General features: G+C 36.1%; 1 protein-coding gene across 1 annotated transcript; it reads left to right on the plus strand.

Moving 5' to 3' along the window:
- Positions 1-14,379: 14,379 nt before the first annotated feature.
- LOC110938123 (cytochrome b561 and DOMON domain-containing protein At5g35735) lies at positions 14,380-16,737 on the plus strand. Its single transcript, XM_022180598.2, has 3 exons — positions 14,380-15,080; positions 15,983-16,237; positions 16,351-16,737. Exons 1-3 carry the CDS (start codon positions 14,472-14,474, stop codon positions 16,660-16,662), a joined length of 1,176 nt encoding a protein of 391 aa, XP_022036290.1. The 5' UTR covers positions 14,380-14,471; the 3' UTR covers positions 16,663-16,737.

The raw sequence follows: 16,737 nt of genomic DNA on the forward strand, positions 1-16,737 counted from the left end.
TAGTTGTTACAAACGGTTAATTATTTCATCGTTTATTGATCTTGAATTCTTGATATAGAATGTCACGATGGAATCATCTTTTGATTCATCATCAATTTTTATTTGACCTTTTTTTTCTTTTACTTTTCTTTTTAAAAAACGGTAGCCAAAACAAATAAAGTCTAAAGATAGGTTCAAATCAGAAGTAGATTGATATTTGATCATGATAATCTTCCATATTAGATGACACCCAATGAAAGATAGAATAGGAAAACGGCAAATAATAATCAATTTGATTATTCTTGATTCAATACATAGTACTCATGAAAACCACCATAGACCAATGATCTCTTGTTCTAGTGGTTAAGGAAGAGGGTGGATGTTTTGCTTCTTTTGGAGGCCCTGGGTTTAAATTCAGGCAAGAGAGATTTTAATACTAACTTGGTGATACTAACATATACTAAATACTAACCCGGTTAGCGATATCCTAACCGTACGCCGTTCAAAAAAATGAAAACGACTATTAACTCAATATAAACCAATTATGCGATTATAATTTAGATTAAAATGATTAAACGCGATGTATATAAAAGTCAAAACATATTTGCTTACTTTAAAAACGATATCATCATAATAATCACGATGTATATAAAAGTCAAAACAAAATTGCTTACCTTAAAAACGATATCATCATAATTGCGATGTATATAAACGTCAAAACATAATTGCTTACCTTAAAAACGATATCATCATAAGACTATCTCCAATGCAAACGACGCCCTCAGGCGCCCTTAGCTGCCTAATCAGCTGCCACATCATATTCTTCAAAATCCTTACAAATCCTTAAAAACCACCAATTTCATCTCCAACCATACAAACATCCTTACATATCCTTACATTTTCCACATCATCACCCATTTTTTATTTAAGTTTACCCATTTTTTCTTTAAGTTCACTTACTTAAATTATTAAAATGTATTCAAATAATTAAATGATTAGATAATTAATATAAGTATTCAAGTAATACATAAAAACATTGTAATAAAAACTACTGAAATTAAAAAAAAAAAAAAAAAACCTACTACAAAGCTACTAAAATTATTTAATAAATGAAGTACATATTAAATGGGTAAAAAGAACAAATGCAAAATTGTGTATATTAATTAAATAATTGGTTGGTGGTGTAATTCAATTGATTATGAAAAAGAATAAAAAAAACATATATATTGGAAATAATGGCACAAAAACCTAAATATGCAGGTCCTTGCAGTCGGATTTCGTTAGATTTAAGGATGAAAATTAATGGGTTCTTAAGTTTGGATAACATCCACATCATTAAGGGCACCAACCTTTCAGACGCATTGGAGAAAGCCTAATTGCTTACCTGGTCGTTTTAAAATGATTAAATGTGATGTATATAAAAGTCAAAACATAATTGTTTACCTTAAAAACGATATCATTTTAATTGCTTACTTACCTGGTCGTTTTCCTACAATTTGATTCACTCTCAAACCACTGGTAACAAAACATATAAAGCTACAAATCGAATTAAACGAATTGAAACAAATTTAGACAAAAGGTCACGGAAATAAATGGATTTGGTAATTTTATATTTTAACCACAAAAAAGAACAAAGTTTATGTTCGCCATCATGCTTACTTTCATCATCGCTTTGAGTTCATTTAACTAATACAATGTACTCTTATTTGTTTAAGTCATTTTCTTCATTTACGGAACACAACGGTTGTGCCGAAAGCGTCATGAGCACATTGTTGAAACCGGGTTGGCGCTCCTCTCTCATGCCAATTTACTGGTTACTTTTTGGCCGTTCGCTTTCACCACCGCCACTTATCTCATTAATCGACTTCCTACTTCAACCTTACAAAACAATTGTCCCTTCTACCGCTTATTTAATAAATAACCAAACTACAAAAAAATTACATAGTTTTGGTTGCTTGTGTTACCCTTGGCTACGACCGTATTCCCCTCATAAACTTCATTATCGATCCACCCCATGCATTTTTGTTGGATATTCATCCAATCAAAGTGCTTACCACACTTATGATGTAACTACTCATAAAATCTATTCCTCTAGGCATGTGGTCTTCATTGAAAATGACTTTCCATATGCTCGAATTAGACCATGTGTAGTGGGAGGGGAAAATAACGCCCCTATCCTTGGGCGTTTTGCATCACGTGACAGTCTAGTTAGCATGTGAGTATTATGGGACATTATCTTAAAACGGGTGTGGTGGTATATTGCCCCATAACCCCCATTCAATCACCCGTATTTATACATTCAACTGTGGAAGGGTCTGATTAGCCCAAGATTTTTCCACCTAGTGTTTAATTTGGAGCGCACCAACCCAAATTCGCAACAAAAACGCCTTTGGGGGCGGTGGAAGGGCGCGGCTGGGCTTTTTTTTTTGTTGGAAAAACGCCAAAAAACCCCACTACAGGTGATCTTACTGGTTCCTCATTAGGCTGGACGGTATGGGGGGTCGTCCCAGCCCCGTTCCAGCCCGTCGCCGCTCCAACACCATGCCGCCCCCTACCGTCTTCGTCCTCGGCGTCCTCTTCTGGACGTTGGAGCCGATCCACTAGATGACAAAAACAAGGCCTTTCCCTCTCTCACACACCTATACATACAATATATACATATATATTTTAGGTCTATCCTCCTATTTCCATACCTCCATCTGTAAGATTAAATATATTATGATTTAATATTTAATCTAGTAGCCATTATAATCATTTACATTATATGGATCAAAATATATAACAACCTATTAATAATTAGTTGGTAATTGTTGATGGACCATATTACCTTTAGTAACTAATTAGGTTTCCTCCTGGGTGCTTATATAAGGAGAATTATGTGGAGGTTAAAGAGTTACTTAGTTACACAATCAGACACCCTATTAGCCATAACATCATAATTTTCGACCTCCTCTCCTAACCGAATTCCCTTGTTCGGTTCTCATCGCCACCATCATTAGATTGCACCCTAAGGAGGAACCAGACCAAACTGACAACTATGTCGAACACTATTGCTGCATCTACATCTGGATTCTCTAATGGCTTGTACTGATGCAATCAAAGGTATGTCTTCATGTTTTCCATTATGTCTAAACAGAACTGAACCAACATGTGGTATCAGAGCATATGTTGATTAGTCAGTTCTGTTTTGTATCCATAAATCTGGAATAAAACTGGAAAACGGAATTTGAAAACCCTAAATAAATTTCGGATTTTTCATCCGAAACCCCATCTCGGATCTGTTCAAACTATATCGGATCATATGTTTTCATCAAATATTACTGTTCCGAAATCATAATGTTATAGAATTGATTAAATGATTGATAAATTTTCCAGATTTCGGATATAAGGTTAAGGTTAATTTTAGGGTTCATCATGTTCTTAGATGAAATTCGAAATTTCCTTTATGTTTTGGAATGTGATTTGAATTGTGGAATGTTTTCCTAATTTTTGATCTTATTTTATCTAATAAGTTTTTTTCGAAATCTGTTAATGAGATAAACAGATTACGATTTTCGAAATTTTGTGATAAAATTAGATCAATGTTATGATAGGAAACTCTATCACAATTCTTAATTTTCGAATTTTCAGTTATGTTATCACAATAAACTGTTGTTAAAAGGAAGCTTCGAGATCATCAGATTACGACTAGAGATCATCAGTCTCGACTCGAGACCATAAGGTCTCGACTCGAGACCATAAGGTCTCGACTCGAGACCATAAGGTCTCGACTCGAAATCATAAGGGCTTAAAGGTCTACAACTCGAGACAAAGGTCTCGACTCGAGACATTAGGTCTCGACTCGAGACCATAACGTCATAACTCGAGACCATAAGGTTGCTACTCGAGACCGTGGTTGCGACTCGAGACCTCATCATGACTCGAGATCTCATAAGATATAGTAGTCGAGACCATGGTTCTGACTCGTGACAACAAGGTTGCGACTCGAGACCTCATAACTGATTCGAGATCTCATAACTCAGTCGAGACCTGACTCGAAACCTCATTATTTTAGGTTGTTTAAATGTGAACTAAAAAATTTTTTCGATCCGCGCTAACGGGTGGTTTGCCATTAAATAATTGGTTTTGTAATCACTTAGTTAATTAATAAGGATCAAATAATGTTTTTTTTCAAAACCAAAATGGCTTAACTTGAATGAGCTTCTGATGTATCAATTCTGGCCAAAGCTGATTTGATGCGTCTAATTATCGTTCATGTAACACCTCGAAATTTTGCGTCCAATGATGTATCGACACGTGTCATAAGTTTACACGTGGCATTAAACAATAAATAAAGGACCAAAGTTGACAAACATTGAAAGTATGAAAATTCAAGGGTTAAAAATGTCAATGAGGGATAAATATACTGTATAGTAACCCTAAATGATGCTCGTACCTTCAAACGAATAAATCATGGATCGTACGGAACGGATTTTGGAAGAAAGTGAGGAATTACAAACTACAGGGGCCAAATGCGTCAACATGTTTAAGTTGTACCTCTGAGTGACTTTTGGGCATACCCGAGGCTTTGTAATGGTAAATTATACTCACTAGAATGCGTGATTTAAATTTCGCGGAGTTCCGTTTTTAAAACGAGAAAGTTATGATCGAATTCGTATGAGAAGGGTTAAAAGCGTCAAACTTTGAAAGTAATGACTTTTCGTATAATAATAAATTAACCAAGGGTTAATAAGTTGGGTAAAAGCCACGGGGCCCTTATACGCAAATAATCGAGGCCCAAATCGCAAAGTTACCCCTTCGAAACCGAAAGGCCAAGGCAATAATGGCAAAAGATTTGAAAATCTTGGAAATAAAGCCTCAGGCTGGCCGCGTAGACGAAACAAGGAAGCTTACGCGGGCCGCGCGGGCAGTGCAGATCCGGTTCTTGACATTAGGATTCAGGCGACCCGCGTAAGGGTAGTCTGATCCTTAACGCGGGCCGCGTCAAGGTCCCAGATGCAGAATACGGGGACAGATTCACTGTTTGCTATTTTAACCGCCTTAGAATGCCATTATGAGAGCATGGGCGCCCCCTAAACGACCCCTAGCACCCAGGGACACATGTTGATGATCAAGGAGCCCTTGTAGCCTTAGTTGTGATGATCTTGTGCACCAATTTTCACTATAAAAGGGCATAAGTTGTGCACATTGTATCCACACCTCAAACCTGCTTTCTTGATCACTTCTGGAGCTCAAGAGCACCCTTCTAACATCTCTGGTCGTGTACCAAGCTTCTGTAAGTATGTCTAACCCTTTGTGGTTTAGTTTTTACATATTTTTAGCTTAAAAGTCAATCCGTCGTAATTAACGATTGACTTTACGATAAATCACGAATGGTCCAGTGGTTTGTCGAATCAAAGGTAGTTATATGTTGGTAATCATGTGGGCTTTAAACCCTTAAAAGGGCACCCTCTGATTCCCACTCTAACTAGTCCGAATGTCGAGTCAAACTTGCTTAGAAAAAGTCAACAGAATGCTATTCTGCGATTTCATGCATAATCAGTAATGTAGATAGCGTGTAACCTGTTTTAACACTCATATAACATGATAATAAGTATATTAACTAGTCTAAGCTTGTTTGATCCGACCATTTACTGTTTAGACCCGGTTCAGAACCGAAAGTCGCAAAACTTTGACTTTTGCTTTGACTTCAGTTCTGACCCGTTATGGTATGAGTTAGATATGCCTTAGTGTGGAGGATTATAGTCTGAATGACTAAAAAATGTGTAGGATAACTTTTGATGTGTGTAGGCAAAAATATTTAGTGTGGAGGATTATAGTCTTAATGACTAATTAATTAGTCAACATAATAATAAATGAGATGAGAAAAAAAACTATTTAATGTTTTACAATTATACCCTTTTATTCTTTTTCTTCTCAATAAAATTTTCTTCTCAAATGAACTTCCCCTTGACCAGCATTGATCTTAATTCAATAACATTTGTTGTCATTGACTAACAATTACCCTAACTGATTGTAACTGCTGTCAATTAACAATTATTGGTCGGGTAAACGGGTATATCACCAAATCCCAAACCCATCCCAAACCCGTGAAAAAAATAAAAACTAGTCCCAGGTAATGATATAGATGTATTTTTGCGTCCACTAATAGATGAGTTGAAACTTCTATGGGATAAGGGTGTTGAAACATATGATTGTGAATCAAAACAGAAATTCAACATGCGTGTTGCACTTCTATGGACAATTAATGATTTTCCTACGTACGGTTATTTGTCTGGATGGAGCACGAGTGGATATAAGGCATGTCCAATATGCAATGAAGATGCGAGCAGTATACGTTTACGAGATAGAATAGGATATGTAGGTCATAGGCGATTTCTCCCGACCGATCACTCTTGGAGGAAAGCACGAGATTTTAATGGACAGAGAGAGACTAGGCTTACACCTAAAATTGTCAACGGAGATGATTGCTTACATCAGTTGAAACATCGAAACATCCCCTATACATCAGCATGGAAAACATCCGGATCATGTTGGTAAAAAGAGAAAACGAAACTCACATGATATAAACTGGTCAAAGAAAAGCATCTTCTTCGAACTCCCATACTGGCCTAAGTTATTGATTCGTCACAACATTGACGTGATGCATGTGGAAAAAAATGTGTGTGAGAATGTGTTGGGAACCCTATTAAAGAGCTTCACTTTGTTAGAAAGAATGGTCATTGGGTTAAACCACATGCTTTGTATGTTTTAACTCGAGATGAGAGAAAACAATTTTGTAATTTACTTAGCTCTGTGCGTTTCCCAGATGGGTATGCTGGAAATTTAGCTAAAAATGTGATTGCTGAGCAAGGTAAGGTACATGGGCTAAAATCACATGATTGTCACGTCTTAATACAATGCCTAATTCCTATTGCAATCCGTCCCTTTATGACAAAACAGATTCGTGAGGCATTAGTGGAGTTGTCTCAGTTTTTCAAGAAACTTACTCAAGTCACATTACACGTGAATGAGTTGGAAGCGTTGCAAGAAGATGTAGTTATGATTTTGTGCAAGCTTGAACGTATATTTCCCCCATCATTTTTTTACAGTTATGGTGCACTTGTGTGTGCATCTTCCTCAAGAGGCAATTTTGGGAGGACCTGTACAATCGAGGTGGATGTATCCAATCGAAAGATACCTTGGCATTTTAAAAAAAATATGTTAAAAACTTAGATAAACCCGAAGGCTCGATAGCAGAAGGTTATGTTGTTGAAGAAGCTATAACATTTTGTTCACACTATTTACGAGGTGTTGAATCCAAGTTAGACAAACGTGACAGAAATGATGACAAAACCTCTAGTGATGCTCAAAGTTGTGCGTTGGATGTTTTTAGATTGAATGGTCGAGGTATTGGGAAGAAAGAAGTACATATCCTTCCTAGTAATCTTATGAAAAAAGCAATATGGTTTATCTTCAACAATTGTCAAGAGGTTCAGCCGTACTTAGAGTAAGTTTTTTTTATATTTGGTTGTGAATTGGTATTAACTATCATATGTCACTAAATTTATAGTATATCTACATGTGTCAGAGAACACTTGCGGTTTTTACAAATGCAACATCCGGAATCATCAGATTTTTACGAGATGCAGCAGTTTACATTCTCGACTTGGTTTGCAAAACGGGTAATGCTAACACTTTATTTTACTTACTTTACTTTGTGATATTGCATTGCACTCTGATAACATGATTACTATGTTGAAAATTGGGAACAGATTCAAGAGATGTATGCGCTAAATCCATCTCAAATTAATGAAGAGTTATATGCATTGTCTTGCCTTCCTGATAATCGAGTATCGTCACACAGGGGTTATATCGTGAACGGGGTAAAATTTATACTTAAGTCAAACAACGACGGTAGACAAACACAAAATTGTGGAGTTACGGTACCTGGCGTTCATAATGATATCGAAGATGACTATTATGGATTTCTTGACGAAGTCATTGAATTGTCATTTATAAGAGGTTATCGTATTATATTATTCAAATGCACATGGTTTGATACTGATCGTCGAAGAAAGAACGTGATATTTGAACCTCATTTTATAAGCATAGACACGTCTCGACATGCTTACAAGGAGGATCCTTTCATCTGTGCAAATCAGGCTAAACAAGTGTTTTATATAAATGATCCACTTAAACCAAATTCACAATGGAAAATCATTGAAAGAATTACCCACATACACTTGTGGGATATTCCAGAAGACAAGAATGCAGAAGATTTGTTAGAAGATGTCAACCTTCACCGTAAAGATGTTGAAGAAGAAATTGTTGAAAACGTTGATGTTGATGGCACTATAGATGATTTTATCAATGACAAGCTAGATGATTCTGATCATAGCATGGAAGATTTTGGTTCAAAGTCAAATCTGGATGATTCAGATACTGATAAACCCAATAATGAAATGGAAAATGATGAGACAGACGATGATGATTGGTGATGTTCAGTATGTAACATTTGTAAGAGTTTCGATTATTAAGCTTTACAAAGACTAGTTTTATTCTTACTAATATACATGTAAAAGTAGCATTGTTTCACATTATCTAAGCATTTACTATGGATATTATGTTTGCAGGTAAAAGTAGAAGTATCAAGAAAGGAATTACATTGAAGGAAAAAAGTAGAAGTATCAAGAAAGGAATTACAGGTAGTATTTAATAAAGTTTTTTTTTTCTAATTTGGCTAGTATCTATTAAAATTTATGATAACTTAGTATAAATGTTTTCAGAAGGATGAATTTGGAAGAAGCTTATCTTAGAGGCTTGTGCTACTTGGACTTATGAAGGTTGTTGATATGTTGTAGTAGGTTGATTTGGATGCTAATGATCTTATTTTGTACTTTATTGAACTTTGAACTTGTTTTATATTTTGTTAAAATTGATTTGGACATATAATGTATTTTGTTAAACGTATAATGCATATGTTTTTAAAATTATTCAATAATACATATGTTCATCGAAGAAAAAGACTCCTTTTTTTTTAACTTTTTAAGTATTGAACCCGGTGCAAAGCTTATACCATATGTCCATATTTGGATCTAATTGGATTGTGTATCAATGTATCATTTCATTTTACATGTCATATATGGTGTTACGAATGAAACATAATTGAGATTAAAATTCAATTACCAATAAGATGTCAATATATTAGTGACTGAATAATAGTGATCAATAAAATTGTGCCTTTTTTATTAATTGGGTTCTTATTTGGGACTGAATTTCAGTAACCAATAGGTTTCCATCCATTTTTTTTGGCAAACATGTTTGTGACTAAAACTTAGTTTCAGACAAGTGGTCAAAGTATTAGGGATTGATTATCTGTCACAAAGATCATCCGAAAAAAATCAGTCTCTAATACAATTAGTAACTGAGAAATTAGTCTGGATACCATGCATCCGAGACTCATAGATTAGTCCTTCGTAATTTAGTCTCTAGGTGTCAATATATTAGTGACTGAATATTAGTGACCAATAAAATGACGCCATTTTATTTTTATTAATGGGGGCAGTTATTTAGGACTGAATTTCAGTAACCAATAAGTTTCCCCCCAAAATTTATTTTTAGACTAACATATTTGTGACTAAATGTCAGTCTCAGATAAATGGTCCAAGTATTAAGGACTGATTATTAGTCACGGACATCAGTCATAAAAAAATCAACCTCTAATACAATTAGTAACTAATAAATTAGTCCCGGATACTATGTATTCGAGACTGATAGATCAGTCCCTCATAATTTAGTCCCTAGGTGTTAATATATTAGTGACTGAATATTAGTGACCAATAAAATGGCGCCATTTTTATTAATGGGGGCAGTTATTTAGGACTGAATTTCAGTAACCAATAAGTTTCCCCCCAAAATTTATTTTTAGACTAACATATTTGTGACTAAAATTCAGTCTCAGATAAATGGTCCAAGAATTAAGGACTGATTATTAGTCACGGACATCAGTCACAAAAAAATCAACCTCTAATACAATTAGTAACTAATAAATTAGTCCCGGATACTATGTATTCGAGACTGATAGATCAGTCCCTCATAATTTAGTCCCTAGGTGTTAATATATTAATAACTGAATATTAGTGACCAATAAAATGGCGCCATTTTTATTGATGGGGGCAGTTATTTAGGACTGAATCTCAGTAACCAATAAGTTTCCCTTCAAAAATTATTTTTAGACAAACATATTTGTGACTAAAATTCAGTCTCAGATAAGTGGTCCAAGTATTAAGGACTGATTATTAGTCACGGATATCAGTCACAAAAAAATCAGTCTCTAATACAATTAGTAACTAATAAATTAGTCCTAGATACTATGTATCCGAGACTGATAGATCAGTCCCTCATAATTTAGTCCCAAATGGTCATTTTTCTTGTAGTGCCAGTAAAGTCGTTCGAAACTTTTATTGGTACAGGATAGAGATTGAGATTCTGAAGGGCTTCAGATAACTCATTCATGTTGTTTAGCATATATGCAAAAGGCACACAAAATGCTAAGTTAAAATTTTATAACAAAATTTTACAACTAAACATTTAAGTTTTATTGCATACCGTGTGATTAATTTAATACAAAGGACAACTGAAAACCAAAACATATTAGGGCTTATTGTAACTTATTTTTTTACTGGGTAAACTTTTCTTTGGAGCTTCTGGCTTGTAGGTAATATAGGTACTAATACTGGTTCAGGGTACTGATAGTTTTTAAAGGTTGGTATTTACTGCTACCGTGGCTAACATATAAAGATAGGCCCATTTTTCATCTAATTTGTCTTCCCATGGTGGATTTTTGCCTATTTTCTGGGTTTCCTGATTAAATCTCACTTCCTTGGGTTGTGATTTTTTTCCTTTCTCCTGACTTTTCCTAATAATCAAACTTCTTTTACTGGGAGAAAGTGGCTTCTCAAACTGTGCTTTACGGACAAATATTCCTTCTCCAGTATCTATGCAGTGTTTTGAGGATGATGATCCTTTATCTTTTGGTGTATTATCTAACTGACGATAGATGTCCGAAAGTCTTTGTTTACCCATACTATAACTAACAAATAGTCAGTTAATAAAACACATAATCACAGAATGGTAATTAGTAAAATTAAATATTTTGCATAATATTTAATTAGCTTAAATCAGTGGCTCTGATACCACCTTTTCCTGTCACGGCCCTAGCCCCGGTTTGACCCGGTCAAGAGCCGCGGACCAGGAACCCGTGGTATTTAATTTAGGCGACAACGGAAGTCTTTAATACAGGATCTTTTAATAAAAATACCCGTTTACTCCATTACATAATTTAGGGATAAAACCCTGTAATTTACAATAAAGTGATTTCACTGGGAAATCTTTATTTTACAAAACATGTTTCTTTATTTCTTTATTTTGAGCCACTTCCTTAGGCTTGTAGTGCTTCACGGCACTTTTCCTGGATCATAACAGATCACCTGAAACATGTTTGAAAAAGGTTTTGTCAGCGGGGAAATACTGAGTGAATCATTCTTTTTATCTAAAACGATACTTTTTGTTATAATTTACAGTATTAAGAGCGATTACAATGTTTCTGCATGTCAACCATATACCCACGGTATTTGTCACTCGACCACCCATTGGCTATCTCGTTGTCCAATGGTGTCTGTGACTATGGTCATATCACCCCTTGGCTATCTCGTTGTCCAATGGTGATGGATAACAAGTAATGTATACAAAACCCCACATACCGGCTGTAATGAAGACTACAAAGACTTAATACCTGTAATTATAACTTTGAAAACAAACATGATTTTGAAAGCAAGTTTGGTAAAAAGAGAATGACTCACATTGCAGATTTATGCGGGCGGAGTTTAGTCTACTGATTAGCCTGTTTAACCTAATTTAAATAACAATGCACACGAACTGGGTTAGTAACTAATACAGCATTTACAACAACTCACGAGCTTAAACCCTCACAACAAATGACAAAGTGCGATACTTAAATATCCATCGAATTAACGACGAATGACAAAGTATAAACCCAATTTGTGGAATACCGTGCTATCCTTAGATACCGACTGATGATTCCTTTGTTCCCAGTTGACGAGCCATGTCCGGTATGCCGCAAAGCGTGTTTGGATTCTTTCAGCGAGCACGCAATCCACTGTAAAGAGCTACCAGGGTTTAAATATCGGCATGATTGGGTGAGAGATGTGTTATGTGATGTTCTTAAGCGGGCCGGGATCTCCGCCAAAAAGGAGGCTCCAGTAAATTTCCTGACTGACCCCTTAGAGGGGATGTCCACTTTACGCCCGGTGGACATCCTTGTGTTTGGATGGGAAGGGGGAAACACGCTTGTGTAGATCTAACTGGAGTCTCCCCCCTTGTCGGGCTCAAGGACAAGGGCTTTGTCGTAGGGCAAGCGGTGCTCAAGGAAGAGGCGAGCAAAGTGGCAAAACATGAGAAAGCCTGCCTGGAGAATCAACATGTGTTTGTCCCGTTTGCGTGTAATACCTTTGGTGCTCCTGACGCTGTGCGACTTTTTAATCGGGTTCAAAAAGTCGTTAATAGTAATTCTTCGTCGCTAAAGGTTTCAAACTTTGTATTTAGTAGAATTGGTTTTTCTATTTAAAAGGGGGTGGCGGCGCAACTTGTTGCCCGACTACCTGCCATTGCTTTGTAATTGCCCTTTTTCGTGTGGAATGATATTGTTGTGGGTTCTCCTTTAAAAAAAAGACCCAACAATAATAATGATACAAACTATATCAAAACAAAAATACACGTTCCCAGTAATACTTATATATATATATATAGCTATGGCATTGGACAAGTTAGATAAGCCCAAACAAACACACAAGTTTTTATTAGGTTGGGCTTTTAAAGACTTGGGTTTAATTTATATAAGGTCCAAACAAACACAAACAAATACTCTTATCTTTCATTTTATTCATTGTCTTCTCCAAAACCCTAATGCAATCAACTGAGGAGCAGCCACCACCACCGCTGGCCGAAATGTTTTTTTTTTTTAAAGTTTAATCTCTACTCTTCTCTTCAATTGTTTAGGGGTATCCTAATGTTTACTTAGGGGTACCTGATACATAAACCTAAAAAGAAGAAAACAAAAATTGCACTTCGTAAATAAAGTTGAGGGGTATCCCGGGAAACCCCTGGGATACCATTAGATCCGCCCCTGACTCCACATACTTTCACCAAAATTTTTAAGGTATCCTATTTCGAACACAATTTATCTCCCTCTAACATTTGTGTTTATACAAAGTTCGAATCTTTGTGTTTGATGACCTTAGACCTAACGTAGCGAGGGGCGATGGGGAAGCTTTTGTGGGAGATAGCGCCCCATATCGCCCGCCACACCATTACAAGCGGCGCTATGGGGTAGTTTTTTTGATGCTAGGCGCTATGTTCATAGCGGCGTGAAGGATTTGCAAACTTTCCCCCCCCCCCCAACTCACACACATATATATATGCATATGTATGTACAATTGAAGGGGTTTTTAATTAATTGAGTAATGATGAGGTATGAGCTTTATGACTGAGTGCTCTAGTGATATAACGCCCCATAAAACCCCTGTGTGACGTGGCATAACACGTGTTGCATAACGCCCACAAAAAAAGGCTTTATGACTACACATAGCCTTAGATGATTTTGTTAATTTGTCTCCACATATTGTGTTCAGAATTATCATACAATACTAATGTCCCGACATTGAAGACTCAGCCATTATGATATCCTTTTTAAAATATCTCAGAACCTAATGCTTTCTAAGCCTTATCCAATCTTGAAAATGTCACTATGCTATAATGCGTTTTCATACTAACTATGAACATAAGTAGTTAGCTTTTTTGCTGCTTATACACGTACTTGCTTTTTCGCTGCTTATACACTATAACTATGAACATAAGTAGTTAGCTTTTTTGCTGCTTGCTTTACGTAACAACTAACTCTTTAAACCAGAAAAGAAATAATAATAAATAATAATAATAAATAAGTAAATTAAGGGGAAAAACCCATGTTCCGTGTTTTTTCCTAAGTTTCCGGAAACAAACAAATAAATTAGTTTGTTGCAGACCCTATAGTTGAATTAATTAATATATAACTTAATTATAAAGATAATCATATATTATTTTCAAAGATAATCATATCTTTAATCTACAATATTTAAACCAATTTTCTCGGACGACTTACACAAGTTTTAAATTCAAAACAATTCGTTAATCATACAATAACATCCCCAAAATTTCATGACTCATTTGGATTAGATAACTCTTTATATATCTATCGCCACATAATTAGGTTAACATAGCTTGTTTCCTATGCTAACTATACTAAACTTCATAACCTATAAATAACAACACACTTTAGGGTTTTTCATTCTTTTCCAAATATTTCATCCTACTCATTCATCATCCTCAACCAGACAACCTTCGTGCGTTTCGATTTCTTCATTTGATCATAGTTAAATCGATCTGTTTTCAACATGGGTAAAATCTTCAACATGTTTTTATACATATTCATATCAAGTTTCGCCTTATCGTACGCTCAAAGTTGCAACAATTACACGTTTTCAACCAACCAAATTTACGCTACATGTGTATCTTTACCTGTTTTGAACTCGCATCTTCACTGGAACTACCACTCCAACGGCACCGTCGACGTGGCTTTCCGGCATACCGGATCAACCGCATCTCAATGGGTTGCTTGGGCTCTCAACGTTAACGGGTCGGGTATGATTGGAGCTCAAGCTATTGTGGCTGTCACAAGTCCATCCGGGGCGGTTCGAGTTTATACTTCGGCTGTGAACAATTACGGGACGGGTTTGGAAGAGAGCTCTTTGAGCTTTGGTGTGCCGAGGATGATAGCGGAGAGGGTTAATGGTGATTTAGTGGTTTATGCGAGTTTGGTGTTGCCTAATGGTCGGACGAGGTTTAATCATGTATGGCAGGTTGGTCCGGTTAATAATGGAGTTTTGAGTATGCATTCCATGAGCCCGGATAATCGGAATTCTGTCGGCGAAGTAGATTTTATCACTGGTCAGATGAGGGCTGGTGGTAGGAGCGGTGATGTGTCGCGGCAGCGCCGGAGAAACGTAAGTCATCTTCATTCTTAATTCTCTTTAAAATCTGTTTCCTGTATGGTTTTAGCTAGGACTGGCAATAGATATCTGTATGTATAAGACATGATTAGATTATAAGGTTAAGATCCATCATTTTTTTTTCTTGGTACATAAAACATAAAACTGTGTTATAGACATGGTATATGAACTAGTTAAAGGAGTTGTATTCATATTTAAGACTTGTGTTATATGCGTCGTCAGAGACCTGTTAAACCTGATAAGACACGATTTCCCAGCCCTAGTTTTAGCCTTTAGCATAAGACAACTTAAAATAAAAATAAAAAGAAAAAGAAAATGCATGTTTACCGATAGGGTTTGAATAATCGGGTCATGTATCACCTAATATTATCCTTTTATACCTATGAAATTTTTAAGTAATCAACCCATACCTGGTCTAAGAGAGGACGGGGTGGTGCGTGAAAGTATCACGGCCACCATCCATCACTCGTTATATCGGCCGCCGGTCATAACATTAACGCGTTAATGTGCAACGAAATCATATTTCCGTTATTTTCTTCACGCGTTATGGTTTGGTTTTGTGAGTGGATTTGTTGGTTGGGGGGAAATTGTTGGGTGTGGTGATGAGTGATGACCACCCCCACTAAAAATGGTTGTGAGTGATGGAAAAATTGTCGATGACATGGCGAAACTTGATTGGTGCTTGTGAGTGATAAATTCTATCACTAGTGAACCACCCCCCTCCCCTAATACCTGAATACCTGTCCTTTGTGTCTTTGATTGTGGATTTCCGGTCGGGTTAAGGTACATAAAATCTTGGACATTTTTCATTTAAAGATGATCCACTTGATTAAACATAAAAACTTGGATATTTTTCATATGGGTTTTGTATATTGATTGTGATAAATGTTTGACAGGCTCATGGAGTATTGAATGTGGTTAGTTGGGGAGTATTGATGCCCATAGGAGCAATGTCAGCAAGATATTTAAAGGCGTTTAACGTCGCGAATCCAGCTTGGTTTTACATCCATGCCGCAACCCAAACATCAGCCTACATTGTCGGTGTAAGCGGATGGGCCACTGGACTCAAGCTCGGTAGTGAGTCCAGTGGAATCAAACATAATGCTCACCGGAACATTGGAATCATCTTGTTTGCTTTAGGAACACTTCAGGTACACCCAAATGAATCTAGTTATTATCTTTAACAATTGTCATGCATCTTTTGACATGAACCATAATTGTTCAAAGTTCAAAGTTCAAACTAATACTTTGTAAATATTTGTAGGTTTTTGCTCTACTATTGAGGCCTAAACCGGACCACAAATACAGATTCTACTGGAACATTTACCACCGAAGTATTGGATACTGTGTGATCATCTTGAGCATCGTCAACATGTATAGAGGACTCGACATCTTGGATCCTGAGAAGAAATGGAAGAATGCTTACACGGGGATAATTATTTCTTTGGGGGTTATTACACTTTTATGTGAAGCTTTAAAATGGTTCATTGTTTTGAAGAGGAAGAAGGAAGAGAAAAGGACACATGCAGGAACTAATGGTTCAATTGGAGATAATGGATATGGCCAGTCAGTATAGATGAGAGATGTTATGTGTTGCTAGATCGTAACTTTACTTTGTGGATGTTGAGAGTTATGTTTTCTTTTTGAGATT

Source organism: Helianthus annuus, chromosome 4 (assembly GCF_002127325.2).
Source record: "Helianthus annuus cultivar XRQ/B chromosome 4, HanXRQr2.0-SUNRISE, whole genome shotgun sequence".
In the NCBI taxonomy this organism is placed as follows: Eukaryota; Viridiplantae; Streptophyta; class Magnoliopsida; order Asterales; family Asteraceae; genus Helianthus; species Helianthus annuus.

Coding starts and splice junctions, on each gene's coding strand:
- LOC110938123 (XM_022180598.2), top strand. CDS start 14,472: ATGGGTAAAATCTTCAACATGTTTTTATACATATTCATATCAAGTTTC. Junction 15,081..15,982: donor CGCGGCAGCGCCGGAGAAAC/GTAAGTCATCTT, acceptor AATGTTTGACAG/GCTCATGGAGTATTGAATGT. Junction 16,238..16,350: donor TTGCTTTAGGAACACTTCAG/GTACACCCAAAT, acceptor AAATATTTGTAG/GTTTTTGCTCTACTATTGAG.